This window comes from Oncorhynchus keta, chromosome 6, assembly GCF_023373465.1.
Source record: "Oncorhynchus keta strain PuntledgeMale-10-30-2019 chromosome 6, Oket_V2, whole genome shotgun sequence".
Taxonomy (NCBI): Eukaryota; Metazoa; Chordata; class Actinopteri; order Salmoniformes; family Salmonidae; genus Oncorhynchus; species Oncorhynchus keta.
In genome coordinates, this window is record NC_068426.1 from 35738372 (window position 1) to 35751905 (window position 13534).

The window sequence follows — 13534 nt, forward strand, 5'->3', positions numbered from 1 at the left end:
ATGAACAGTATTACTGAAGTAAAATAACAAAAGTAAGAACAATTAAAAATAATTTATTGGATAGTAAACCTGAAAGCCAAAGTTAAAAAATAAATAAAATGTATATTTTCAAATCAGAGAAGAAGCAAATGCATGGAACAGAAACCAATCTCAAAACCATAACTGCACACTCAAGGTCAAGCAAGCATGCATCCGCCCCCCCCGTTTCCCCCCAGTCTTCCTCCAGCCTCCCCACAGTGCTGAAGGCTGCCAACACTGTCCCCTCGCCACTGCAATCACTATTCCCAGCTTGACGTCAGGAGATCCATGAGGTGTTACACAGCATCCTACCATCAGCTATCAACCAGCTCAGTTTGTGGTGCTGTTACAACCTAGCATGGTACCATGTCCACTCGTCCAGTCCACTGCTCTTGTTCATGAGAGCAGTATCCTAGCAGTGTACATACATGCAAGCATCCAGCACCTTCTCGGACTCCTCCATAGGATCCTGGTTTGGTATGGAATTGCAGTGATTCCCCCATTATAGCTGGAACATCCTGCCCACAGAGGCCCCTGAAACACTTTCATCCAGGGCTACCATAACCATCCTATTAAAACTAATCGGATCCACAGAGTTCCCAGCAGTTTTAGGCAGGGGGCAGCAGAGCTAGGCGGGAGGAGTGGGGGGGGGGGGACGCCTTGGCTTAGTAATGCTAGGAGAAACACTGTAATAGACTGTGTGGATGGATGGAGATGAGCGATCACTGGTAGCCCAAGGCAGACGCTGAGCCCAGTCTCTGGCTATAAAGGGCGTAGTGGGGGTAGTAAGGAGAACCAGCCTGGAGGGAGTGCAGGGGGATGGAGGTAGGTCCAGGGGGCAGGTGGACCTTACCATAGGGGTGGTACCGGGCCAGACCCAGGGTATGAGGAGCCCTAAGGGAGAAGGAGTTCTGCAGGGAGGCCTGGCTCTGATGGGGGAGGTGGAGTTGGCAGGAGGCAACAGAGGAGGAGGAGACAGAGGGGTAGCCAGAGAGGAGCTTACTGTCCATCCCTCCGGGTAAGGAGGTGTGCGTGCGCAGGTGGGCCAGCAGCTCGTCTGAGGTGGAGAAGCGTTTATCACAAGGACCCCCAGCTGATACCCAGTTACAGGCATGAGGCATGGGGTCATTGGAGAGCATGAAACCGTAGGTGTAGAGGGGGTGAGACAGGGTGGGGGTGATGCTGGAAGACATAGTGCTGGGGTGGAGGGAGTGGAGGGGGTGGGAGGTGTAGACCAAGCCTGGGTAGCCTGTTTTGAGGGTGGAGGAGGGGTCGTGGATGCAGGGGTTGCTGCTCCCCAGGTGGGGCACGTTGGGGTAGCTGAGGCAGTAAGGGTCCCTGCAAAAGCCCTGCATGAAGGAGGGGGGAGAGGCTCCAGTGGAGTGCTTCACCCCCACGCCCCCACCTCCCAGACCAGACTTGTTAGGGTCCAAACCTGGGACAAACTGGGAGGGATATCCAGCGTAGGAACCCACTACAGAGCCATGGTAGCCCATTCCAGAGGATGACATGGGGAAGACAGAGTGGCCAGTCTTGTAAGGGGAGATGGGAGCGATATGTCCAGGGCCCAGACCAGGCTGTGGTGGTTGGGAGTCCGCCTTGGGCCCCTCATGGCTGGGGCTTCCCTCGGAGCTGCCTGTGCTGGAGTTCGTGCTGGCTCTGGCGTGGCTGGAGTTAGCCAGTTGGGGACTGTCCAAATGAACCTTATTCACATCCGACTCCTTTTTAAGATGGCCGCCGCTGCTACTGTTACTGTTCCTGTGTGGACTGGCCTGTTCCTGTTTGTGTTCTCCATTCAGAGTCTGAGAGCGGGAATTCCGTTGTCCATGTGGCGACTGGCTCTGTCTGTGTGTCTGGGACGATGGCTGCTGCGTGTGCTGAGGGGGCGTGCCACTACCCACCCTGGAGTTGGGAGATATGGCATGTGGTGGAAAGGATGGACAAGAGCCTGATGAGTTACTGTTAGCACATCCATTCCCATTGCTAGGTACCCTGAACCCAGCTTTATCAGAGCTGTTATTAGAGCTACTAACCCCATCCCGCCGACTGTCTCCCCCTACTTTGTTATAGGGCTTGAAGCTGGACTTGTCGTCCTTTATGGGCCGGTGGTCCCCAAGTTTGTGACTGGAGGAGGAGGAAGAGGAGCGTCCATTATGGTCCTTATCACCATGGCCATTGGAGGAGATGGAGCCTAGCTTGGAGGAGGGAGGAGGGTCAGGCTTGCCGATCTGGGAGCAGGTCTGAGCCAACAGGGCCAGGGGACTCTTCTTGGCATCCAGCTGGAGAAATAAACCCAGACTTAAAGTTAAGTTGAACCATTTTTCACAACGTTGAATGTAATGGGTATGTGGAAAGGAAAAACGTATACACACTCCACTTAGACAGGTGCAGAAAGAAAGACATACAGACAGAAACACAGACAGAACTGTAGGCCTATGTCTATTGTCAGTGAATAATTGTTTGGCCAGTAACACAGACCCCTTGGGCCCTCTATGAATTACAACCGTAACGTTCATATAATAGCCTACTAATAAATACTGCTGTTAACAGTCATTGTTACGAATTGTTGGCAGTAGGCCAAACGGTGTCGCGCTGTAGGCTAGAGCTAGTTTTATCGAATGGATGTATTGCCTACAAAGTGTAAGCAATACAATGGTGAGAACGGTAACTCGGACTATGAGTGGTCTATGAGTAAAGACCGTCAGGGAACTACTTTTAAAAAAGTCCCTGACTGTGCGCATCAAGAAAATAAATAGCCCTACTACGGATATATATTGCGCATTATTGGCTAAAAGCTGAACTTGCTTTGCGCAAAAACGCACCGAAGTGTCGAGAGAATAAAGGTGTATCGAATTGGCTATATGTCAAACAACAACACACATCTGTGTGACAATTACCATGGCAAATAGAAACATAATTACAATACCTCAATGTTCACTGGTGCAGATTGTAAAGGCTGCAGGTAGTCCGGGTGGTGGAGCAAGTGGCCGGTGTGTGCCGTCAACATCTTGAGTATCCGGATAGGGAGGCGCTTTGCCTGGCGAATAGGGTCCAAAGGAGTCGGTGAACAAACTAACGCGCCCGTTGGCGAGCTGCAGTTATCACGATCGTCACAGGGCTCCGAGGTCTGGCAGCGTATCTCGTGCGTAATAGTTCCAGCAGGGGAATCTTTCATCAGAGATGGAAAAGAAAATATGTTTGAGACGGGCAGTGTTTTGTTACAGTCCCGAGAAAATAAAATGCTATAATTATCCCTGCGCAGTGTACAGCGTAGTTTATAATCCGGGAGAGAAAGTATGTTGCCTATTCACCATCCAATTTCATCAAACAGAAGTTAACGGTCGGCTCTTCTTTACTCATGGTACCGATTCCAGAACTGTTCTTCCAGGCGTTATAATTCACAAAAGCCACATCAATCGAAATGTGAGCGAAATACATGCATACAATTGAGTTATAAAATAAGTATAGCCAAAATTAGAAAAGGTGTAGATATTTCCAAAACACGGCCGCGATTACATATAATTTCGGACTCTCACCGCTCCAGTGTATAGCTTGGCTCTCTCCTTCTCTGTCGCCGTCTGTTCAGCAGTTACACATCAACTGGACCGTACCTCGAGTGTATGAGATCACAAGGGGACCTTCAAAGCGAGCGAGCCGCCGTCCAGTGGATGGCTGCATCGGTAATGAGAATGGTTGGGTGCGTTTCTTCTGAAGGCGGAGCAATCTTGTCCCCCTCGGCCAATGAAGACAGACTGTCTGTGCACTGTATTTCACAGCGTTAGATACGTCTTCTGATAATCTTTCAAATGTCTTCCTGTCAGAACGGAATGTAATTTCCTTTGATGCAAAAATTCTAACAGGCGCCCTATATGGCATTTATGTTGATTTATGTAGGACTGATTGTATCAGTGTGCCGTCTACATGACCAACAGGGGGCACTATTGATGACATTATATCGCAGTTCATCAGCAGCATCACCGATACCGATAGCAAATGTATATTCATTAGTCTCTTGTGACTATTGTGGTCACTGCAGGGGTGAAATAAAGTTTATTTTTGGCAGAAATTTAATAAAGTTGTCTAACCCCAGGTGTGCCATTCGACAACCCTTTTACTCTCTGTCTTCTTATTTGAACTTTAAAACCAGTTAGCTGTAACTAAATGTCATCTTAAGTGTCATCTACACAATCCCCAAATGTCATTTGTTTAATCATGCGAGGCCATAAACAATAACTAGTAGTGCTGCATACTCAAAGAAAGGTTAGAATCTCACCTTTCTGGTGCAAAATAGTTATAAATTCCTGAGATGTAGTCACGTTTGGGGACACAAGCTCAAGTACACAATACAAATATAATAAAAATATGACATTTTCTATTCAACAAAACTGTATAAAAAAGGCTTGAAATGACATATGCTTTCTAAATATAGTATAATCATATCATAAACCGACTAACTATAAGATTTCACTTTACTTAAAACTGTGAAATAAATATTTGTATGTTTAGTGTTAGTGAACACTTGCATATTTTGTAAAGGTCTCTATTGATAAAAAAAAAACGTCTGCCCCCATCGCCGTGAATGTCTCACAGTGTTCTCGCTTGGCTTCCTGAACTCTCTAGGAAACTGACATTAATAATAATGTCGTCCGTCTATGACAAACCCAAAGTGTTTTTGTTGTTTCATACCTATGATTTTTGTAACTTGTATTAAAGGCTAGGAATGGATCTTTGAATGTGCTGCCATGATGAAACCACTCTCTCCTGCTGGCTACAATGTAACGAATGTGTCTTTTGTCGGTGGCTGTGAAGTAGGGGTCAACCAGGAATTGGTAGGAGGGACACAGCCATCTTCAAGTGGTTTCAGATTTCAAATCTATGTCACACAGACTCAGAAAAAAAAAATACTAGCGTCCGTGGGAACCAGGGCCCTCATGAGTGCGATCATTTCTAAGCAAAGTGTGGGATTTATCCATTTTATCCATCCGCATGTACACTTGCGAATGTGTGTACATTTAAGTGCACCTCTGACCGTGCGCACGCACAGCGCCGTGTGGAAGAAAGGTCAAACTGCTAATGAAATACCATCCACCAAATGGAGAAAGGATTGACATACTGGACCAAATCATAAAAACCACGAAGAAAAAAAGAGAACACATGAATAGTTTACTCATGTATTTCTTTTATAGACACTTAAGCTACTAATAGTTTTCTCAGGGTGCTATCGCATTCATAAACATGTAACCATTTAAGCCTAATTGAATAATAAAGTCAATTAGAAAGAGAGTGGAATGCAAAGGTTGGAGGCAATTTAGTTAAACCTGTTAAATAATATAGAAGGCAACACTGATGCATTGTGACTTGTCCAAAATGGCAAGTCTTGCATTGCTGGAGGACCTGGCGTAAGCTGCATTACTCAGGGAGTGTGTTTTCAATGAGCGTGCGGATTTCTTTGCTGAGCGACCGACGCTTGGCTTATTGGTAGATTTCATTTCCTAAGGCATATTTGATGGTATCTCTGCAACCAACTCTCTCCAGTATTAGAAAGGGAGACGAGACGCACCAATGCCAACCCCAGTGCGTACCCAAGTCCTCTCTACCCTGAGATTTATGGCCACCGGAACATTCCAACGGGAGATTGTGGATTGTCTGACATTTCACAACCAACCATGAGCTGAATATTGCCTGCAGTCCTTCATGGCATTATTTCATTGACTCCACAATACATCCAGTTTAGCCGTACACTGCTGTGCAACAGGCCAGAGTGAAAGGCGATTTCAATACCATAGCTGGATTTCCCAATGTCATTGGAGCAGTTGACATCAGCACCCACATCGTAATAAAAGCACCGTCATTGAACGAATTCAACTTCGTCAACAGAAAAGGCTTCCATTCGGTCAATAGTGCAGGTCCTCTGTGATTCACATTTGGCTCTGTTGAATGTAGTGGCCAAACGGCCTGGTGGGACACATTATTCACTCATTGTGCAGAACAGTTCAGTCGGCCTTAACCTCCAGGAAGGAGCTGTTGAGGATGGACGGCTTATTGGTAAGTGACTTGTTTTATTTGCAAGGTTTCACTTGCCATGTTTGACCTCTTCTGGGAAACAATATCTGAATGTTGTGTTCATAACTGCAGGAGACCGGGGCGACCCATGGACAACATGGCTGATGACTCCCCTCACAAACCAGCAAGAGGCCAGGTACAACCTACACCAGAACATTGGCGTGCACCATAAGCCTGCTGCAAGGGAGTTGGCTGTGCTTGTCTGGGACAGGAGGCTCACTGCAATACCAGCCTAGCAAGGTTTACCTCTGAAATGACATTCCTTCAAATGCCATTACGTGAATTTAATACAATGTGCAGGTTTGCTACATTGTCACGGCGTGTAGTGTGCTCCACAACACTGCAATCAAAAATGGCATTCCACTGAATGATCCACCCAGACCCGATGAACCCATGCCTGACAGGGAGTGTTTCCCACCACCCATAGCCCTGGCACTGAGGACAAGAGTCATACAACGGTTTAATAAGGTATCAGTTTTTCCAAATATCCTAATCAAATTGACAAGGAACACACATTTACATTGCACCAGAATTTGTCTCGCGTTTGACACAATCAACAAGTTCTTTGGATGATTGATTTCTCTCTCTCAGGCCGTAGCATACACCCTCCAGCTGCTGTTGGAGTCCAACAATTGATGTGTTGATCTCTTCTTGTTGTTTCAGGACCGTGTCAGTCAAAATATGTGGCGCAGCTGAAGCGTTCGCCAAAAAAGGACACACTGCTTGTAGGCCTGGGGATGAGAGGTCAGGCAAATCACCCACATCGGTGAAGATTTCATGTTTTGTTATTTTTTTATATTCATTTTGTTACACACATATATATATATATAGACACACACACACACACACGCACGCACACACACACGCACGCACGCACGCACACACACACACACACACACACACACACACACACACACACACACACACACACACACACACACACACACACATACATACATACATACATACATACATACATACATACATACATACATACATACATACATACATACATATACACACAAATATATATATACACACATATATATATAAATATAAACTCAGCAAAAAAAGAAACATCCTCTCACTGTCAACTGCGTTGCTTTTCAGCAAACTTAACATATGTAAATATTTGTATGAACATAACAAGCTTCAACAACTGAGACATAAACTGAACAAGTTCCACAGACATGTGACTAACAGAAATTGAATAATGTGTCCCTGATCAAAGCGAGGGGGGGTTCAAAACCAAAAGTAACAGTCAGTATCTGGTTTGGCCCCCAGCTGCATTAAGTACTGCAGTACATCTCCTCCTCATGGACTGTACCAGATTTTCCAGTTCTTGCTGGGAGATGTTACCCCACTCTTCCACCAAGGCACCTGCAAGTTCCTGGACATTTCTGGGGTGAATGTCCCTAGCCTTCACTCTCCGATCCAACAAGTCTCAGACATGCTCAATGGGATTGAGGTCCAGGCTTCTTCGCTGGCCATGGCAGAACACTGACATTCCTGTCTTGCAGGAAATCCCCCACAGAAAGAGCAATATGGCTGGTGGCATTGTCATGAGGGTCATGTCAGGATGAGCCTGCAGGAAGGGTACCACATGAGGGAGGAGGATATCTTCCCTGTAACACATAGCATAATATCTTCCCTGCAATGACAACAAGCTCAGTCCGATGATGCTGTGACACACTGCCCCAGACCATGACAGACCGTCCACCTCCAAATTGATCCCGCTCCAGAGTACAGGCTTCGGGAAACGCAAATCCGAACATCACCCCTGGTGAGACCGGTGATGTCTGGTGAGGACCTGCCTTACGACAGGCCTACAAGCCCTCAGTCCAGCCTCTCTCAGCCTATTACGGACAGTCTGAGCACTGATGGAGGGATTGTGTATTCCTGCTGTAACTCGGGGTTTCTTAAGGGTCTCTCTATACTTTGCTCCATTCATCTTTCCCTTGATCCTGACTAGTCTCCCAGTACCTGCCACTGAAAAACATCCCCACAGCATGATGCTGCCACCACCATGCTTCACCGTAAGGATGAGGCCAGGTTTCCTCCAGATGTGACACTTGGCATTCAGGTCGAAGAGTTCAATCTTGGTTTCATCAGACCAGAGAATCTTGTTTCTCATGGCCTGAGTTCTTTAGGTGCCTTTTGGCAAACTCCAAGCGGGCTGTCATGTGTCTTTTACTCGGGAATGGCTTCTGTAACGTGACAAAATGTGGAAAAAGTCAAGGGGTCTGAACACATTCTGAATACATTGTAAATGTACTTTACTGTATTGTACAAGTGCTGGTCATCTAGGGTTGTACCTGTAGACTTTCCATCACCATGAAGAAAAACAATGACCATCACAGTAACTGAGTACATTGAGACATCAAGTGGTTTTTGATGATGTGATGGGATTATGTGGCTCAGTTGGTAGAGCATGGTGCTTGCGATGCTCGGGTTGTGGATTTGATTCCCATGGCGGACCAGGACAAAACTGTATGCATATACTGTATGTATCACTACTGTAAGTTGCTCTGGATAAAATCATCTACTAAAATGGAAAACTAATGAACCATTTCAGTTTTCACATAGAAATAAGTATTTCAAGAAGCTGGAATTCATATATCAAGCAAAGTGTACAGATAATTAGCAGACTCAAGTTACAAATGCTGGTAAACACTACAATACATTTAGCCTTTACTAGTCCTGTACTAGTGGACCGATATAGACGTCTTAATTGCAGGCCAAAAAATAATTCTGCACCCCACCTCGGTAACAAAATCGCAGCACCCCCACCCCAAACTACTTCCCACAGCTATGACTGGTTGGACTTCATGTACTGTACTCATGTACTGTACTCATGTACTGTACTCATTTACTGTACTCATGTACTGTACTCATGCTCTCTCCTCCCTGTAAAAGTCTCCCAGACGTTGATCCCCAGGTGAGTCTGCTGGGCTATGGAAGGCTAAAGCACCACATGATAAGGAAACCTCCATCCTGTTGTCCACTTATATGCAGACAGTTCCCCGAGGAAGGACGCAACTATCAAGGCTTTTAAAGGCCACATTTTGGAGATGACCAAATGTAATATCGTTTTGTATAAACTCATTTTATTTATAGATTACAAAACACACACTTTTTCATATGCACGTTAGTCACACTGACTTTGTCTAACTTCAGTGCTAACTTAAACTCAAAGAGCTTATGATTAAAAAAGGTCTAAAGTAAATACAAGTCTCATGTCCAGGGCGAAATATATTTTTGTTCATGTATCAGACATCACACAGGTGTGCCAACTAAAATATATATCCCAGACAAGATGGAAGAACGGGACAAGTAGAGTTCATAAGTTCATAAGCATTGTTTAATACCTCGAGGGCAAGGGTAGGCAACCCTGGTCCTGGAGGGCCGCAGGCACTTCATGTTTTTTGATTTAACCGACCTGGAAGACCAGGTGTGTTGAATTTAGGCAATCGCTCAACTGATCAATTAGCTCAGTTGGTCATGGCTGCGTTCATGTCAGGGTTTTCCTGTGGTGAAGTAGAGGAGGACCAAAATGCAGCGTGGTTATATTGACTCATGTTTAATAAAAACAGATAAACATGAACACTACAAAACAATAAACGTGGAAAACCGAAACCAGCCCTATCTGGTGCAAAACACAGAGACAGGAACAATCACCCACAAAACCCAACACAAAACAGGCTACCTAAATATGGTTCCCAATCAGAGACAATGACTAACACCTGCCTCTGATTGAGAACCATATCAGGCCAAACATAGAAATAGACAAACCAGACACACAACATAGAATGCCCACCCGCTCACGTCCTGACCAACACTAAAACAAGGAAAACACATACGAACGATGGACAGAACGTGACAGAACCCCCCCCCCCCAAGGTGCGGACTCCGAACATACAACCTAAACCTATAGGGGAGGGTCTGGATGGGCATCGCTCCGCGGTGGCGGCTCTGGCCTGGACGTGGACCCCACTCCATAATTGTCTTAGTCCACCTCCTTAGTGTCCCTTGAGTGGCGACCCTCGCCGCTAACCTTGGCCTAGGAAACCTAACAATGGGCCCCACTGGACTGAGGTAGCTCGGGACTCGGGACCGGGGAAGCTCGGGAGTGAGAGGAAGCTCGGGAGTGAGAGGAAGCTCGGGAGTGAGAGGAAGCTCAGGCAGGTTGATGGATCTACCAGATCCTGGCTGGCTGGTGGTTCCGGCAGATCCTGGCTGACTGGCAGATCCTGGCTGACTGGCGGATCTGGCAGATCCTGGCTGACTGGCACTTCTGGCGGATCCTGGCTGACTGGTGGATCCCGGCAGACTGGCGGATCCTGGCTGAACGGCGGATCTAACTGATCCTGGCCGACTGGTGGATCCTGGCAGACTGGCGGATCCTGGCAGACTGGCAGTTCTGGTGGATCCTGGCTGACTGGTAGTTCTGGCGGATCCTGGCAGATCCTGGCAGACTGGGGGATCCTGGCAGACTGGGGGATACTGGCAGACTGGGGGATACTGGCAGACTGGGGGATACTGGCAGACTGGGGGATACTGGCTGAATGGCGGATCTAACTGATCCTGGCCGACTGGCGGATCCTGGCGGATCCTGGCCGACTGGCGGATCCTGGCGGATCCTGGCCGACTGGCGGATCCTGGCGGATCCTGGCCGACTGGCAGATCGGGCAGATCCTGGCTGACTGGCACTTCTGGCGGATCCTGGCTGAATGGCGGATCTAACTGATCCTGGCTGACTGGCAGATGCTGGCCGACTGGCGGATCCTGGCTGACTGGAAGATCCTGGCTGACTGGCAGAGCTGGCGGATCCTGTCTGACTGGCAGAGCTGGCGGATCCTGGCAGACTGGCGGATCATGGCAGACTGGCGGATCCTGGCAGACTGGCGGATCCTGGCAGACTGGCGGATCCTGGCAGACTGGCGGATCCTGGCAGACTGGCGGATCCTGGCAGACTGGCGGATCTTGGCAGACTGGCGGATCTTGGCAGACTGGCGGATCTTGGCAGACTGGCGGATCCTGGCAGACTGGCGGATCCTGGCAGACTGGCGGCACTGGGCAGACTGGCGGCACTGGGCAGACTGGCGGCACTGGGCAGACTGGCGGCACTGGGCAGACTGGCGGCACTTGCGGCGCTGGGCAGACTGGCGGCGCTGGGCAGACTGGAAGCTCAGACGGCGCTGGGCAGACGGGTAGCTCAGACGGTGCTGGGCAGACGGGCGACACTGGCGGTGCTGGGCAGACTGGCGGCACTGGCGGCGCTGGGCAGACTGGCGGCACTGGGCAGACTGGCGGCACTGGGCAGACTGGCAGCTCAGACGGCGCTGGGCAGACGGGTAGCTCAGACGGTGCTGGGCAGACTGGCGGCACTGGGCTGGCGGCACTGGCGGTGCTGGGCAGACTGGCGGCACTGGACAGACTGGTAGCGCTGGCACAGGGCAGACGGGCGGCACTGGCGGCACTGGGCAGACTGGCGGCACTGGCGGCGCTGGGCAGACTGGTAGCTCAGACGGCGCTGGGCAGACTGGTAGCTCAGATGGCGCAGGGCAGACGGGCGGCACTGGCGGCGCTGGGCAGACTGGCGGCACTGGCGGCGCTGGGCAGACTGGTAGCTCAGACGGCGCTGGGCAGACAGGTAGCTCAGACGGTGCTTGGCAGACTGGAGAAAAAGGCTCTGGTAGCGCTGGACTGAGAAGCACTGGTGCCTCTGGAATGAGGGGCTCTGGCGCCTCTGGCATGAGGGGCGGTAGCTCTGACAGCGGCGGACAGGCGGGAGACTCTGGCTGCGCTGGAGAGGAGGAAGGCTCCGGCAGCGCTGGACAGGCGGGACGCACTGTAGGCCTGATGCGTGGTGCTGGCACTGGTATGCCGTGCATACCATGCCAAACCAACAGCTTTCTTTCTACTCTGTCCAATACATCCTCCACACTCTCAGACTCAGCACTCTGCTTCGCCGACAGCTCCAATTCCATCCATGGCTCTGCCCAGGGTCCTTTTCCGTCAAGGATCTCCTCCCAAGTCCATTTATCCAAATAGTGCAGCATCTCCCACTGCTGCTGCTGCTGCTGCTGCTCCTGCCTCTGTTCCTTCTCCTGCTGCTGCTTTTGCCGTTGCCCGTTACCACGCCGCTTGGTCCTTGGTTGGTGGGTGATTCTGTCAGGGTTTTCCTGTGGTGAAGTAGAGGAGGACCAAAACGCAGCGTGGTTATATTGACTCATGTTTAATAAAAACAGATAAACATGAACACTACAAAACAATAAACATAGAAAACCAAAAACAGCCCTATCTGGTGCAAAACACAGAGACAGGAACAATCACCCACAAAACCCAACACAAAACAGGCTACCTAAATATGGTTCCCAATCAGAGACAATGACTAACACCTGCCTCTGATTGAGAACCATATCAGGCCAAATATAGAAATAGACAAACCAGACACACAACATAGAATGCCCACCCAGCTCACGTCCTGACCAACACTAAAACAAGGAAAACACATACGAACGATGGACAGAACGTGACAGTTCAGCACATAAAAATCGTAATAGAAGTGCCCTTTCAATAACTCATTGCTTCAAGCCACACGCCGGCACACACCCACCGAACAGAGCAAACGTATCAGTCTGTCCAAGAACGTACAAGAATGTTTTGAGAAGCCATGGCACCACACCCCCGGTGTGTTTCAACTATATCCTGCAGTAACTGCGACACTTCAGGTACAGGATTGCCTACCCCTGCTCTAGGGTCCTGCTGTGAAAGGACTGCTGTGCAGGGTATTGGGCAACAGCTTTCTTCAGGGCCCATATTCACAAAGCGTCTCAGAGCAGGGACAGTGATCTAGGATAACCTCCCCCTTGTCAGACAAATTATTTAAAAAAAACATTTGCCCCCGGTCGACTGTAAGTGCTGTTATTGTGATGTGGAAATGTCTAGGAGCAACAACGGCTCAGCCGCGAAGTGGTAGGCCACACAAGCTCGAAGAACGGGACCACCGAGTGCTGAAGCGCACAGCGAGTAGAAAAGCCACCTGTCCTCGGTTGCAACACTCACTACCGAGTTCCAAACTGCCTCTGAAAGCAACGTCAGCACAATAACTGTTCGTGGGGAGCTTCATGAAATGGGTCTCCGTGGCCGAGCAGCCGGACACGAGTCATAATATCACCATACGCAACACCAAGTGTCGGGTGGAGTGGGATAAAGCTCACCGCCATTGGACTCTGGAGCAGTGGAAATGCTCAAACAGTCAATGCATACCTCCATACGGAGAAGCAGGTCTCTCTGTGGGTAAGGGCTTTGTGATGGAATGTAATAATAATAATAATAATAATAATAATATAATAATATGTGTGTAGGCATCGCTTCCTTTTAGGTGGTTGTAGAATTAAAACGCTCTTTTCTGGATGTTGATAACTAGCGGGAGTAGTCCTAATTCTGC

At 48.8% G+C, this 13534-nt stretch overlaps 1 protein-coding gene across 2 annotated transcripts; it reads right to left on the reverse strand.

The window, feature by feature from the left end:
- Window positions 1-204: 204 nt before the first annotated feature.
- LOC118385455 (zinc finger protein 703-like) lies at window positions 205-3806 on the reverse strand. Of its 2 annotated transcripts, none has more exons than XM_035772593.2 (3): window positions 3330-3806; window positions 2945-3186; window positions 205-2297 (listed from the first exon to the last, which is right to left on the reverse strand). In XM_035772593.2, the coding sequence occupies exons 1-3, from the start codon at window positions 3454-3456 to the stop codon at window positions 741-743; spliced, it is 1926 nt and encodes a 641-aa protein (XP_035628486.1). In that variant the 5' UTR covers window positions 3457-3806; the 3' UTR covers window positions 205-740. The 2 variants fall into 2 exon arrangements, with proteins under 2 accessions (XP_035628486.1, XP_035628487.1); XM_035772594.2 differs by having other exon boundaries at window positions 3555-3804.
- Window positions 3807-13534: the final 9728 nt, after the last annotated feature.

Coding starts and splice junctions, on each gene's coding strand:
- LOC118385455 (XM_035772593.2), bottom strand. CDS start 3,456: ATGTATTTCGCTCACATTTCGATTGATGTGGCTTTTGTGAATTATAAC. Junction 3,187..3,329: donor CTGTTTGATGAAATTGGATG/GTGAATAGGCAA, acceptor CTCTGATGAAAG/ATTCCCCTGCTGGAACTATT. Junction 2,298..2,944: donor CTGCACCAGTGAACATTGAG/GTATTGTAATTA, acceptor TTATTTCTCCAG/CTGGATGCCAAGAAGAGTCC.